This window comes from Zootoca vivipara, chromosome Z1 (assembly GCF_965207765.1).
Source record: "Zootoca vivipara chromosome Z1, rZooViv2.hap1.1, whole genome shotgun sequence".
Taxonomy (NCBI): domain Eukaryota; kingdom Metazoa; phylum Chordata; class Lepidosauria; order Squamata; family Lacertidae; genus Zootoca; species Zootoca vivipara.
This window is the reverse complement of record NC_142583.1, coordinates 47,458,899-47,474,983: the sequence shown is the minus strand read 5'-3', so window position 1 is coordinate 47,474,983 and position 16,085 is coordinate 47,458,899. Positions and strand designations below refer to the sequence as shown.

The 16,085-nt window shown below is 41.8% G+C and overlaps 1 protein-coding gene across 1 annotated transcript; it reads right to left on the bottom strand.

Moving 5' to 3' along the window:
* Window positions 1-495: 495 nt before the first annotated feature.
* On the bottom strand, window positions 496-6,871 carry MAD2L1 (mitotic arrest deficient 2 like 1). Its single transcript, XM_035113703.3, has 5 exons — window positions 6,687-6,871; window positions 4,742-4,888; window positions 3,211-3,331; window positions 2,240-2,343; window positions 496-1,013 (listed from the first exon to the last, which is right to left on the bottom strand). The coding sequence occupies exons 1-5, from the start codon at window positions 6,757-6,759 to the stop codon at window positions 841-843; spliced, it is 618 nt and encodes a 205-aa protein (XP_034969594.3). The 5' UTR covers window positions 6,760-6,871; the 3' UTR covers window positions 496-840.
* Between the last annotated feature and the right edge of the window lie 9,214 nt (window positions 6,872-16,085).

Here is a 16,085-nt window from a genome sequence, read left to right as displayed (position 1 = left end):
CCTTGTCCACTCTCCTGGCATAAACTTGGGAAAAAATATGATTCATTCATTAGCCAATAGTAGAAGGAAAAATTAAGCTAGAGACAATTTGTCAGGATGGCAGTAGTTGCACCTTGGTTGTCGAATGCCTTGTGAGGCGAACGTTTTGGCTATCAAATGCCGCAAACCCAGAAGTGAGTTTTCCGGTTTGCAAACATTCTTTGGAACATTGGACGCTGCTTCCGATTGAGTGCAGGAAGCCTTGGATTTCAAAAGTCGAACGGATTCAGTTCAAGAACCAAGCTACGACTTATACATAGGGAGATCCCAATATTCTAGTGAAAATGCTCCACAGCAATTAAATTCACTAGGAAAAAACTTCCATTGGTGCCAACCCTAGCTGTCCTAAGCCTGACTGCTACATGTGGGGCTGTGAGCCAGATCAAGCTGATGTTTCCAGACTCTATAAGGCTTTGTAATATTCTTGCTAACTATGTAACACAACCACAACACAGACAAATTTAAGTAGTTTATTGGAAGTAGACCGTCACCTTTAAGCAGTTATACAGAAAGACACTTATGGTACAAAGATCAGCTGAAGTTCTGCTTTAATTATTTATCCTACAAAATGCAATTAAAAACATTCATTCCATGCTCCTGTAATAACCAGGATGAAATTCAGTTGCTTATCAAAGAACAGGATTTCAGCATTCATAGAACTACATCCACAGTATATTTAAGCTATGTACAAATTATGTTTTCCCTGTTTGTTTTAGTGGAACACAAAGGATCTATTCAGAATATAATTACTATTTCCTAAAGACGTTAAGAGGAAGCTTATGTACAGTCTTGTTTGCACAGTCAGGGGAAGCTGTCCTTTTTGTAGGCCACCATACTCTTAACTTTGTGTATTGTAGTTGTGAAGGAACGAAGACGAACTTCTTCAGAGTTAGCAATGAACTGTGGACCAGACTCTTCCCATTTTTCTGGAACATCTAAGTCTTTGTCTGTGAAAATTAGCAAGTCAAATGCACCTGCAAGGAAAGAAACCCAGTGTTACTAGATTTATATTCCATGCCTATATTCTAAACTCATTTTTAAGGGTACAATAAAATTGTATGCTTGTATTTAAAATTCAAGCACATTCATACTTTTTCAGTACAGTGGTACCTCGGTTTATGAACACAATTGGTTCCGGAAGTCTGTTCATAAACTGAAGCGTTCATAAACTGAAGCGAACTTTTCCATTGAAAGTAATGGAAAGTGGATTAATCCGTTCCAGACGGGTCCGCGGAGTACTTAAACTGAAGCGTTCATAAACTGAAACATGGGTGTAATTGGTTCCGGAAGTCTGTTCATAAACTGAAGCGTTCATAAACTGAAGCGAACTTTCCCATTAAAAGTAATGGAAAGTGAATTAATCCGTTCCAGATGGGTCCGCGGTGTTCATAAACCGAGGTGTTCATAAACCGAGGTTCCACTGTATTATTGCTGCAATAATACAGTACATTAATTGAACCAAAGTTAGGACTGGATCACTCATTCCTATCCATCACTTGATGGCCAACTACAATATGTTGCAATTGGATTATCAGAACTGCAGTTTACTGAACGAGTGTTCGCCAGATTTAGAGTCATTGTCATACTACTAGTTTTAATGCCTCCAAACAATTTTACTGGTGCAGCCCACTACACTTGCAGCCTTCCTCCCCATCTATGGTATGTCAAATTAAATGTGAATTACTTTCATTGAACGTTTGACAGCATTTTCTGCAAACAGCAGCAGTGCCGGTGTCAGAAGTCTGCTTGTTTGAATTGCTGTGAAGTGTGAAGAAGCAGGCAGGATAAGGGTGATAAACCTCTTCCCTTCCACCCTATAATTCTTCCTGCTATCCCACCCTATTTTCTTTCCAACAGGTGTTACACCTGATCTCAGAGCACCACTGAGAAAAGGCTGGGGAGAGCATGGGCAGGGAAAGAATACATCACCATTCAGTTTGAAGACACTATTTTGGAGCTGTTTAGCCCACTCAGATTTTATAAAATAATATGGCATCATCTGAAAATTATCTCATTGTTCACCTTACTCCAGATAAATTGTTTACATCCCTTAAATGCTTGGCAATGCACTTCTTTACAGAAATTAGGCTGTACTGTATGTGAAAACGTATCAAGTTGTACTCATTTCCTTGCTCTATGAATAAGCCCCCAAATACATTTGCTGCATTCTGTCAAGAGCATCAAGTGACAAGATACTTACATGTTGTTTCTAGTAAAGGAAGGAAAGTTACTGTGGCTGTTATCTGTCTGATAACAGATTTTATTTCATCCTGTATAGCTTTCTGAGATTTCTCTCTTGGTGCACTAAAATAGTAATCAAAAGCTTTCATTAAACAAGAAGTCTGACATCATAAATTAACAAAGCTATTAATATTTTACATAGTAGATATCCACTAGTCCAACTTGCATGCCATGTTTGGTGTGGTTGCTTGGCAGATTTCCATTGCCTATGCCAGGGAGGAAGAACCACTGGCTTGCAGGCCAAGTTAGGCCTGGCAGGCCCTAAACCTACTCCACACCGATGTAATATGCAACATCAGAGGTGGGACAGGAACAATTAGCAGCCTTACAATTACACTTCTGTCAAGCCCCCCCCCCCTTTCAGGCAGGTATGTGCTAGGCTATACACTTTTATTCGAAGCACAGCCAATACCTGAATATAAAGTGTGGCCTTCTGAATTCAGAGCAGTGATGAAAGGGAAAAGCTTACTTTGGGCCACTCGATGTCATGCAATTGACAGGACATGCCCATCTGTCAGAATGGTCCACGGGGTGGGGTGGCGGAGGTCAGGAGCTGGTCTGCCTGTCAAATCTTTTCCCCCACTCCGGGCCTACATCTATAACATTTTACTTGTGTGCATTTGCTGCTGATACCCAAGGCCTTAGAATAGACTAGCTGACCACTTTGCAAGCACAACCCTTGCTTTACTCATTTGCAAGCCATGTCTCCCCCCTTTGGAGTCCCCATTTTGAAGGAGGCAACTACGGTATGTATCTCTATATCCACAAGCATATTCATATCATCCATCTCCAAGACAATTATGTCGTCACCACAATTTGCAATATGCTTTTTTGTACCTGGGGTGAGGGAGAAGCACAATTTGAATACAAAGCTGAATAAAGGCCTACATTTTGCATTGTTTGAAACAATGGTGTTTGGATTGCACTTACCTTTCATCCTTTGCAGCTTTGTCACATTCAATGTCAAACTGCCACCTTTCCAGAACTTCACTGGTTTCTTTACTGGAGATCACTACCACTAGCCGCTGAACTAGGCACTCATAGAGCCATTCTTAAAAAAAGCAAGAAGAAAAATAGGTTCCCAGAAGTCCCAATGTTACATACCCTTAAAACATTTTAAACCACCTGAAATAAACACTACCACTGGCTCTCTGCAGTGGTACTCACTGCAGGCAACCTGCAGTTTATGATACACATGGTACAGTTGATGTAGGAAGCCTGATGTGCAAGAAGTACGCCAGAACTTCAACTAAACACAAAATTCAAATAGTATTCCTATACAGTGGTACCTCTGGTTGTGTATCCTTCGGGTTACGCATGCGGCAAGCCCGCAAGTATTTTTCTGGGCTTTGCCACACGCGCATGCGCAGAATCGCCCTGCACACATACACAGAATCGCCCTGCACACATATGCAGGAGTGCTCTATGGCACCGCGTGCATGCGCAGAAGGTAACCCCCGCTTACCAATTCCTCAGGATCCAACCGGAGCTCCAGAACAGATCCCGTGCGCAACCAGAGGTACCACTGTACATAAATGAAGTGGCTTAATTTTACACATGAGGAATGGCCAACTTCTTTATTCTTGGTGGTGGATCTGTTTTTCTAAATGGCCTAGGAGTCCGCAGTATGTTTTGCCACACAAACTGATCTTATTATACACAGCTGCTCCCATCTAGCAGCAGTGATTTCAGAGTTCTGTAACATATGTAGGTATCCACAAATGTATTACCAACGCTCATTATTGAGTTTGCTGCTAATTGCTACCATCATGAAGTGTTTCCCAAAGAGAAGTTTCCCTTTGTACTACCTTTTGGAGGCTGCAGAAACAGCAATTCACTGGTGCAAAAGCCCAATAAAGATGAGTTTATCTACCTTTCCATTTCTTTAAAAAGGAAGTGTCTGCTCAGCTTCAACTGATTCTCCAGTTGTGTCCCTTAGTGATGTGTGGTGAGAATATTCTCCGGAGAATACTTTCTGCTAGAAAATTCTCTGGAGAATATTCACCACAAACTGTAAATTCTGTGTCGTCTACACAGCTGCTTTAAATGTACACACCTCATTAATCGAGAATATTCTCATATTCTCCAAAATATTATTCTTGAGAATTTAACATCACTAATGTACCTTCCCATATAACACAAATCTGGTCAATTGCTGAATCCAGGTTAGATTACTGAAAAGAGCTGCCCTTATAAGAGCATATAGAAACTACAATTAGTGGAGAATTTGGTGGCCAGAATGCTATCTGGTGCTCACTATTCAGATCATGCTACCAATCTTGTTCTATCAGCACTGCTTCCAGTTTGTTTCTAGGTCCAATTCAAGGTGGTGGCTATTACCTATAAAGTCGAGTTACTAGGGTCATTTAAAATTATTGTAAGTCTGAGGGCATGGACTGTGTTGTTTTCTTAATCTCTATGCAGTAATACGAAAACTGTCATGAAATCATAAAAAAAATACCTTTTAGCTGTCCCACCACATTGTTCAGATAATTTTTAAGTTCAGAGTCTGCAGTTACAAGCATAGTAAGTCCATATTTCTGAACACGTGTAAATGTTTCAGCAGGATAGATCCCACGTTGGTATAAGATACTGTTGATACCATATGCTAGAAGGGAAAAAATATTCAAGTGTTAATAATGCAAGGACCATCATCTTACTTTAAAATTCCTTCAGTTGCTTCCATATGCCTGTTATTGTAAGTGGCAATCATCTCTGCAGCGCAGAGATAATGGCTCAAGGAGCAGAGTTTATGCCAGGCAGGTGCCAAAGCTATTGGCTGGCAAAATTGGAATTAGCAGTCTATTATTTTATTGTGGCTACAAATAACACGCATAGCATGCTTATTTTAAAGAGTCATCCTTTTTTGATATAAAGTTTAAAATGAAAGCAGATAAGGACTCTAATAATTGAACATGTGCTTTTATCCCTTACCTTTCTCACCCTGATCTGGCCACAGTGATCCATGTGACGGTCACCTCCAGGCTTGATTATTGTAACTCGCTTTACGCGGGGCTGCCCTTGAAGCTGACCCAGAAACTCCAGCGGGTGCAGAATGCTGCGGTGAGGCTCCTTACAGGGTCCCTGCTGCGGAACCACATTTATCCAGTGCTCTACCAGCTGCACTGGCTCCCAGTGGAGTACAGGATCAGATTTAAGGTGCTGGTTTTGACCTTTAAAACCCTCGTACCTATGGGACCGCCTCTCCTGGTATGCCCCGCGGAGGACCTTAAGGTCCACAAATAACAACATTTCGGAGATCCCAAGCCATAAGGTGGTTAGACTGGTCTCAAATAGGGCCAGGGCTTTTTCAGTACTGGCTCGTACTTGGTGGAATGCTCTCTCACAGGAGACCAGGGCCCTGCGGGATTTGACATCTTTCTGTCTGGCCTTTGGGCTGGATTCAGTCTGACCCCTATGTTTTCCTCCCTTATGGTTTTGATTTGGGCTACTTTAAAATGAGGCTGCATTTTAAAATTTAGATTGTATCTTAACTCGCATTTTAATTAATTGTTTTTCTTTCTTTTACCTCTTATCATAGAATAGTTGATTAAATGATATCAGGTGGACTTACTCAAATGCAAAACAGGTAATACTGGTCTCTCACAATACTTCAATTAATTACAGATGAAGAAACATGGCAAGTGTTTGTAAATCAGTGTCTACAAGGGCTTATGGCTGAGAGATACTAAATTGAAGGGAAGCTTAAGCCAAACCACAAATGCTCATAACTGGCCCAAGAGTGAACAAATTGGAATTAGCAGACTATTATTTTATTGTGGTGACAAACCAGTAACATGTGTAGCATGCTTATTTTAAAGAGCCACTCTTATTTTGATATAAAGTTTAAAATGAAAGCAGATAAGGACTCTAAGGAGAAAAGGCAGTGCAATCCAGAGCTTTGTCCATAAAGCTGGGAAAACTCAACAGCATGGTGCTACAGACGTGTGTGTGTGACTATTAACATCTAAAACAACGAAGTCTTGTGGTACCTTAACACTAATACATATACAGTATTGCTACTCCACACATAGCCATTAAGGTTTTTTTCTTTTACATTGCGATGCAAACTTTTCCTGGTACGCTGTGGGGCGCTATACCCTCAGCGACAGGATGTTTGTGTAAAATAAATAAATAAATCAACGTGGGGGGGGGGGAGAGTAAAGGAAAAGAGAAGAAACGAAGACGGCCTAGGCTGCGTTCCACTCCTTATCCTCCAGCTCGGGCGCCATCATTCCCTCGCAGCAGCATCCCCTCCTCCCGATCCTAGGCAAAGCCCCTTGGATTCAGCGGGGCTTACTCCAAAGTAAGCGGCTCCCCTAGGAGCAGCCCGCGGGAGGCTTACTGCCGAGTAGACTAGGGGAAAACCCAACCGAGTCCCTCCTCCCCTTTCCCGGCTAACTCACAGAAAAACTCGGCGACGATCTCGGCGCTGCCCCGCAAGGTGATGCCCTGCTCCCGGCTCTGCTGCTTCGCCATTCGAAGAGGACTAGGCGACGGGGGTTGAGCTCGGACTCCGGGAGGAAACAGGCAGCAGCGGCGGCGACCGACTCGCGGCTCGCCTCTCCTCAGGGACGATCTTCCCGCCACCTGATTCAAAATCCAGTTCCGCCTCCTTCGTCGCGTCGCGCGAGAGTACAAAGCAACAGAGAGCGCTCCCCCGTTGCGCGTGCGCATCAGGAAAGGGGGTGGAGCCAACCGCAAGGCAAGCGCCGTTATCCCCGACGCCATGTGCCGTAAAGCGTTCTGGTGCCTCTAGCCTATAGAAACGCGCATGAGTGAAATCTTCGAGCGTTTTCGCCCGCCTTCCTTTCACGGTGGCAGAAGGTTGATTAGGGAGCTCCGTGGGTTTTTGTTAATAACGGGGAGAAGCGGGGATCAATTCTTGTTTCTCATATGGAGAGGCTGTTACTGTTTGGGTGTGTGTTTTTTCCCCCTCTGGGGAAGGGGTTCGTACAACTTAAACCTTACTTGGAACATGCAGGCGTTTCAACTTTAAAAGTTAGAACGCTAGAGCACGTGGCAAAAAAAATTAAAATACGCTGTGGCTTATTAGCAAAGAAAATTAATGTAAACTTAGGTGCAGTGTGATCGCCACTTCCCCTTTCTAGATTTCAATTAAATTCCGTTAATAGATTTTATGATTTTTTTTTTTTAAAAAACTTACTTTTTGAACTAGGCATTGTTCTAGGAGTGATGGTCTCGAATCTTGCTTCTTCAGCTCACCTCTTTATCCTTGCTTTTGCTACTGGAGATGTGTATTTTAGGAGCCCATTTTCTTTTTCTGTTTTAAATCATATTGCAACTTGGGGTCTTTCTTAGTTGTTGGAGCCCGCCTGGGACCTCAGAGTTTAAGGGTGGGTAACTAATAAGCATTATGGTCACCTTTTTATTAATAACAATTATTATTCACCACTTTATATTGAGAGGCTGTAAGGCTGATGAAGTAATTTGGGGCTTCATGATGCCTTTTGAAAAAAGGGAAATGCTGTACCTGCAGGGGTAGACGAAAGGGTTTCAAAAGGATATATGGCAGAATTTAGTCTGGATACTATAGTTTTAGTTAAAACTACTCCCAAGAAGAGGTACACCATTAAGTCTAAACTTTCAAAAGGAGTATAGTATATGGTTATTTTAAGTTTGGGAAACACTGCATTAATAACAGCAGCAGCAGCAACAACATATTTGTACCACGCCCATCTGACTGGGTTGCCATAGTAACATCCCCTAAAATCTCAGGAATTGAAAATGCCCCAGAAATACTTAGTGGATTGATTAAAAATATAAAATGAAAACAGACAATGCTTCTCTATATGTTCAAAATGCAGTAACATAGAATAAAAAGGAAAACTAGGCTTGATAACCTTGTGTGGAGTAGTAGAATGTTTATTTAAAATATTCTTTAAACGCTCTTCAGTGGGTTCCAGAGTTGTGTTTAATAGATTTCTAGATAAAGAGTATTTGTAGCCCACCAAGGGGTTTTACATTCTTCAAGTAAAGAGTGCATATTGGGTGCATTTGGAAGGCATAACTGGGAAGAGAGTTCTTGTTTAACAAAGATAATGCATTGCTCAGCATTCAATGCAAGAATTGTGATCTATCCTTTTCACACCCCAGTAAACAAATGCTAATAGCCTTTTATATCAAGGTTGTTCGTGTCACAGTTTATTTTCTTCTGTACTTAAGTGTGTATATAATAACAGGATATGATGATGTGGGCTTTAATCAACAAAAAGTCCACCTTTGGTTAAAAAAAATATTGAGCGAAAGGTACTATGAGGCTCATTGTTTGCTGCAAGAGTATCTAACATGGCTGTTCCTTGATAGTTTGGGCAGTCGTCTTGAACTATATTTAAGAAAATAAACTTTTAATTGTCATGGACGTTTAGACCACACTAATCAATATAGAAGGGGAGGACAGAGGACGAGATGGTTGGACAGTGTTCTCGAAGCTGCGAACATGAGTTTGACCAAACTGCGGGAGGCAGTGGAAGACAGGAGTGCCTGGCGTGCTATGGTCCATGGGGTCACGAAGAGTCGGACACGACTAAACAACAACAACAATCAATATAGAAATCCATTTGTTTTCTGCTTTATCTCTGTCAATGGTCCTGGTGGAAGATTGAGAACATATTGTGAAGGGGGGGGGCAATTCTGTATTTTTTTCCTGAATGATTTTTAGAAAGTCAGTACAGTAAGTGCAGAATTAGCTGAATTATTATTACAGTTAAGTCATTAATCAACTTCTAAAACACAGTCACAAAGTGATTTGCCATTTCAATTAGAATGATTTTTTGGTAGCTTTGCCTTTGAATTACCCACAAGATGGCAGTGCTTACCTAGAAGTTATTGTCTACCATGTTTCCTCGAGATTCTTTTCTGTAATCTCTGTTTCTAATTACATATTGTTCCTACATGATTATATCAAAATACCATTTCATATAGGGACGTGGGTGGCACTGTGGTCTAAACCACAGAGCCTAGGGCTTGTCGATCAGAAGGTCGGCGGTTCAGATCCCCGCGACGGGGTAAGCTCCTGTTGCTCTGTCCCAGCTCCTGCCCACCTCACAGTTTGAAAACACATCAAGTGCAAGTAGATAAATAGGTACCGCTCCGGCGGGGAGGTAAACAGTGTTTCCGTGCACTGCTCTGGCTCGCCAGAAGTGGCTTAGTCATGCTGGCCACAAAACCCAGAAGCTGTCTGCGGACAAACGCGGCTCCCTCGGCCTATAGTGCGAGATTGAGCGCCGCAACCCCAGAGTCATTCGCGACTGGACCTAACAGTCTGGGGTACTTTTACCTTTACCATTTTATACAGAAATAACACTAGTAGTGTTGCTTATTAGGCTGATTATTGAAGCAAGTCAACACAGTCTTTGCTGACTTCACTGCACTTAGCAAACCAACACCAAACCTAGGTTACGTGAATTCATTCACTAACAAACACAACGTAACCGGCTGCACATAAATGATACTCTTCATTGTATATAACACAGTATCAAAGGTTATTTTTCATATGAAAACAACATGTAAAGAAAACAAATAAAAGTCCCATTAAACCAGTTCATTCTTAAAGTCCCAAATATGAGCTGTTTCTTATCCACATTTTGCCTCTGTGTATTCAAAAGGCTCAACGAGTCCAAAAGGGAGCTTGCAGTTCCACACAAGGATTTCTGGAATAATCATCCTGTTTCATCCATCTGGGCTTCGCCAGTGGTACATGCTTCATATAATGTATATCAAGATCATGGCTCTCATGACTAGTGGTTGCTAGTATTCAAGCTATCTCCCAGCTTGTTTCTTTGCCTAAAGGTCAGAAGTATGCCAGGGAGCCTAATGGGCTCCATGAAGTGGGAGATAGTGCTCAACAGCCTGAGCCATTTGGATGTCCCAGAGGTTGGCCACATCTTGGACGGGAGCATCAGTTATATCAGCCAGAAAATCCCGCAGAACTGTTTGGAAACCCATTGGATCCCATCTGCCTGAGGGTGGACCACCCTAATAGTGCTGAGAGCCAGTGTGGTGTAGTGGTTAAGAGCGGTAGACTCCTAATCTGGGGAACCGGGTTTGCGTCTCCGCTCCTCCACATGCAGCTGCTGGGTGACCTTGGGCTAGTCACACTTCTCTGAAGTCTCTCAGCACCACTCACCTCACAGAGTGTTTGTTGTGGGGGAGGAAGGGAAAGGAGAATGTTAGCCGCTTTGAGACTCCTTTGGGTAGTGATAAAGCGGGATATCATATCCAAACTCTTCATCTTTTGGTTAGAAAAAAAGGTGTCATTGCTATGAAGTTCTTGCAGTAAATGCCACATTTTAAACATATCCTGCAATGTACCTTAGCTTTAGATAGCTTCCTGCTTTTTGTATCAACTGCAGAATGATGTCCATGTGGCCAACATGATTCCACATATTGGGTAGGGTTGAACTGAGTAAAGGGGGGTCCTACCATCCTGATGAACACCCACGAAGAAATTGTCCTTATAAGCAGAGATGATGAAGTTATTATAAGATTTACCTGAGAGAGATTCCGCTTTCATATTCACTCAAAGAAATTTGCTTTACTCAGTTTGTCCTTGACTTAGACGCAGACTTTCTGCAATTTATTATTATTATTGGTTAAAGAGGAACATTTTTGCCTGGCTCCTAAAGGTGTATAATGAAGGCTCCAGTCGCATCTCCCTGGGGGAGAGCATTCCACAAACGGGGAGCCACTGCAGAAAAGGCCCGTTTCATGCTGCCACCCTCTGGACCTGTTGTGGAAGGAGGCACACAAAGAATGTAATGCACAAACAATTTTGCTGATTTCTCATTAATGTATGTCTTGCCATTTTTTTCCTGCAGTGAACATATAAAAAAGGCAAGAAAGAGCCAACAAGATGTATTAAATTAAACAAGGCATGGAGAAAAAGTGGATGGAGATTTTTTTACCAGTTGCGGGAAACCTCAGAAGGGGAGATCACTCTTGTGCTTGTCCTGCCTGCATGTTTTCTACAAGTTCTGAGAGCAGGATGGGTGTTTGGTTAGATGGCCCATTGGCCTGATCCAGTAGATGCTTCTTATATACATGCCCAGCCCACATCCCCATGCACACAGGCCAGATGTTGTACTGTCCCACCACACCGCTCCTTGCTCTGGCTTGTTGCAAGGCAGCTTCCTATCTTAAAGACTAGGGCTTGGGACTTTCACTTCCTTTCAAACTTCATTATTGCAGAAACAAAGTTGATGAGAAAAATACAGAGATTTTATTCTGGATAATAATAAGATTGAGATAAGCCAGATGTATTGAAGCAAAATAGGGTTGTGCCAATCACCGAGCAGTCCCCCCCCCAATCATTCTAAATACCCTTGTGATGAGAAGTTCTCAATCTGGACAAGGTTTATAGCAAGGGAAAGAATCGCAATGCTCTCAAGCTCACTCCCCTCCATTAGGGAGAATAGGGTTCTTCAGCCAAAATCTAGTAAGATCATTTAAATAAGATTAAATAATTTAGTAAAAAGAAGAAAAATTGCTCTTGGGAATGGGAAGATTGAAGCTCTATAAATCAAAGAGGAATGTCTGGAAAAGGTCAGCATCTTATTAGCAAGGGGTGGGGGAATGAACATAAACACATGAGAAGAGTCCAAGAGTAAAAGCATTATGACAAAACCAACTCAAATGCCTATGCCAATGAAAGTTAGTATTCCAGATAAAAAGCAATTGGAAACTAGATGTGACAAACATATGACTTAAGGTGCAACTGCAGGAAAGAAATGACATTTCTACTGGACTTTATCAGGAAGTATGTACACAATAAGAGCAAACACACATGATGGGGAAGGCCTTGTGGAATAGAGAGGGAAGTACTGGAGCCCCTTATTTTATGAGGCAGTCTTAAATTTAGTGGTCTGTATTTTATACTGCCTTTTACACGTGCAATCTAGAATTTATCAAGAGGGAATGGGGGAACCAAGAATGCTTCCACTCCATCTCTTTCAAACTATTCCCATAATATCTAGAGAAACATCTTTTGGGGAGTGGAGGAAATATATGACAAAATTCATATGGCAAAATAAGAAGGCCCGCATATAATTTAAACTCCTGACAGACACAAAAAAAGGGGGAGGTCTGGCGTTGCCAAATTTAAAATTATACTATGAAGCAGAATGCCTTGTATGGCTGAAAGAATGGATCACTTTGGAAAAAAGCAGATTTAGAACGTGAGGTTGTTTTTTGTTCGGGGCTTTTTCCATGGTGGTTTTTTTAACTGGCTCGTAACGTGGGGGGTGGTCATTCTGGTTATTTACACACTGCGGTTTGCCTACCCGCCCACCACTCTGTATCCCTGCTGCTGGTTGGCTTGCGCAGGTGCCCAGCGTGCTACTCGCCCTCCCGCCCGCTATTAGGCTCACGCTGCCGCCCGCTGTTCATCTCTCACTTCTTGCAGTAAACACACTTTGCATGGAAATGCTGCAAAGTATCCTTTTGCATTTCTTATGTAGAACCTAAGAAAGAGACAAAGAGCTAAAAGTTAAATACGAAAATTTGAACAACTTAAAAATGAAGTTTTGTATTACTGTTTAACTATTGTTAAAGTGGGTCAATTGTAACGAAGTGATGTAGTAGTTATTGTCGGGATTTTTTGTGTTATTGTTATTTTTGTTATTGTTGAATTCTAAATAAAGCTTTTTAACCTAAAAAAAAAAAAGGAAAAAGGAAATGCTGCAAAGTGGCCACAGTTACGATGTGGCCATGAAAGAATGGATCACAAATCGCCGGAATAATGGCTTCTCAGTTTCTACAAAAATGATAATTTATGAAGCCAAACACATTGCTGTAGAGAAAGGCATTCATGGATTTCCTGGATCACCATCGTGATCCAGATTTATGAGGCGATGTGGCCTTGCTATGCGCACCAAAACTAGAATTGCGCAAAAAATGCCAGAAGTAATATGAATCTAAGATTCTGTCTTTTCATAAATTTGTAATTGAAGCTAGGAAGTAAAATGGGTTTGAAATTGGCCAGATTGGGAGTATGGATGAAGTCCTGCTGTGGTTGTTGGAAGACTCGGCGGAGGAGGGGAGAGTTTCTGCTTCTGTTTCCTGTTGTGTATTAGTCATCTCCACTTTGCCCCTGTTCATATAGAACCTAGTGGTTTTTGTTTGCGCTTTCTTCAGAGTAGCTCTTTTGGAAGAAGGCTTTGGAAGAAAGCCTGGGGTTTTACGGCCACTCCAGGTTGTCACCATTGTTTACTTAGAGTTGAGAAGAATCTCACTTCAGTTCATTAACTGGGATAACGAGATAGAGAGTACATGCAGGTAGGGATAGCGATAGTAGCAATCACGGCAGGCGTGGAATGCTTTCTTCAATTACCGCTAGAGGCCCCAACGCTCTCCCAAGTGAAGGTCAGGAAAGTTTAAAGCAGCTTCCTTTAAAACTTTGTTTTCTTTAAAACTTTAAAATTAAAACTTAGGACTAAAACTGGACTGAACTAAAAGGATTGAGAGTAGAGATAAGATATAAAATATAAAACACAAGAAAGAGCAGTTTAAATTGATAAAACAGACCAGGAAAGTGCGGAGGTCTGAAGGGAGGTTGTTGCTCCTTTGAAAGCCAGACAAGAGGTCCGATGTGCCATCTAATAGGACTGTTGATCTGAAAGGTGCCAAAACTATTACTGTGAAAACCTCCAGACATGAGAAAACCCATTTCACAGTTGTGTTGTCTTGCTGTGCAGATGGCACCAAATTGCCACCCATGTTAATTTTCAAAAGGAAAACATTTCCAAAAGATGTGATTCCAAGAGGAGTTGTTGTACATGTTCATGAGAAAGGATGGACAAAACCAGAATGAGAGTATGGCTTGAAAAAGTGTGGTCCAAACATCCTGGAGGGCTTCTAAAAAAACCTGCCTTCTTACCGGTACATCCTATTAGATTAGATTAGATTTCTTTATTGTCATTGTGCAATTACAATGAAATTGGATGCTATCCCATAAAAACGAAAACAAGAAACAAAACAAGAAACACATTTTCAGCCACACATTCACAAACCTACACAACTCTTCAGGTCAATTATTAAGTTACAGTATTTAAGATGGTTATAGCTTTTGGGTAGAAACTGTTTTTTAGTCTACAGTATTTGTTCTTGATTTAATTGTTCTATATCTCTTGCCCAAAGGCAGTAGCATGAAATTGATCCTGTAAAATATTATTTACATTTTTTTTATTAAGGATTTTCATGGTTTACAAAGGTAGTACAATATCTCATATTTTTCCCATGTATCCTTTTTATACATCGATCTTTCTTGTTGAGACATTGGGAAGAGGGTGGTGGGGAAAGGTGGGTGGGGATGTGGGTGGGGTGGGGTGCCGATGTTTCTATTTTCCTTAATACATGTGGGGGTTCAGTGTCAGCGTTGTTTGTGCATGTTTTCTGTTGTTTGCTTGTGTTCCTTTGTTGGTGAGAGAGGTCGGGAGTTGGCGTAGGATGTGATAGTTCATTTGTGGTTGGCTGTGGTGATCTTTGGTTTCTTGCGTGAGTGGGGTGGGCGGGTGTTTTGATTAGGACAGCCATATTGATTTGTATGCTGATGGTAGGTTTTTGTCATTGTCTTGTTGGGCTGTGTAAAAGATGAAGGGGAACCATACTGGGGTGAATGTGTCTTATTCTGTTTGTCCCCGTGCTAGTTTCAGCTTACTGGTTAGTTTTTCTAGTAGGGCTGTTTCCCATACTACTTGGTACCATTGGTCCATGTTTACTCCAGACAGGTCTTTCCAGTGTCTAGTTATGATGTTTCTGGTTGCTGACAGTAGGTGGGTTATGAGTTCTTTGTGGTCTGAGTGGGCATTGTTGTCTTGAAATATGTTTAGTAAAACCAATTCTGGGGTGATTTCTAGGACTTGCTTGGTTATCTTACAAATTTCTTGTATGGTTGTTGTCCAGAGTAATTGGATTTTGGGACACTCCCACCACATGTGAAGGTATGTGCCTGTGGAGGTGCATCCTCTCCAGCATTTTGATGAGGTTCCTGGGCGTATTAGAGCTAGTTTTCTTGGAGTTAGGTACCACCTGTGGACTAGTTTCATGGATAGTTCTTTTCTTTTCATTGATATGGATTTGAAGGGGGGTTTAGACCACATTCTGGTCCATTGGGTGGGGTTTATTTCATATCCTATGTTATCCTCCCATTGTTTTTTGATTGCGTCTAGGGGGTTCGTGGGGCTTTTGAGTAGTATTTTGTATATTGCAGATACCAGCCCTTTGCCGTGACCCTTTGTCGTTAGGAGGAGGTTTTCAAAGGTTGTCGGGGGGTCTATTTTTTACATTTTTGAGGCAACGGGAGCTGTATAGATCTTCCAAAGATGGATGGGGGTGACCAATAATCATTCCGGCTGTGGTTATGACCTTCTGGAGCATCTTCCTCTCCATTTCTGTACAAGTGGAAAACCAAGCACAAATACAATATGTAATGATGCTCTCTATCGAGCCACGGTAGAAGGACACTAGCAGTCTCTCACTCAGATTGTTTTTCTTTAAAAGTCTGAGGAAATAAGTTCTTTGCTGTGCCTTCTTTACCAGAGCAGTGGTGTTTGCACTCCAAGTCGTACCCTGCTCGATGGTTACTCCCAAAAACTTGAATACAGCCACCCTTTCCACCCGATCCCCTCTGATATACGGTGGCTGTATATCTGCTCCCCCCCCCACAATCTTATCACTAGTTCCTTAGTCTTGGCAGTATTAAGAGCCAGATTATTTTATCCACACCAAACAGAGCCGCTCTACCTCGTTCCAATATGCAGATTCATCCCCTCTTGAGATGAGCCCCA

Coding starts and splice junctions, on each gene's coding strand:
- MAD2L1 (XM_035113703.3), bottom strand. CDS start 6,759: ATGGCGAAGCAGCAGAGCCGGGAGCAGGGCATCACCTTGCGGGGCAGC. Junction 3,332..4,741: donor TGTGGTGGGACAGCTAAAAG/GTATTTTTTTTA, acceptor GCTTTTTTTAAG/AATGGCTCTATGAGTGCCTA. Junction 2,344..3,210: donor AAAGCTGCAAAGGATGAAAG/GTAAGTGCAATC, acceptor TTACTATTTTAG/TGCACCAAGAGAGAAATCTC.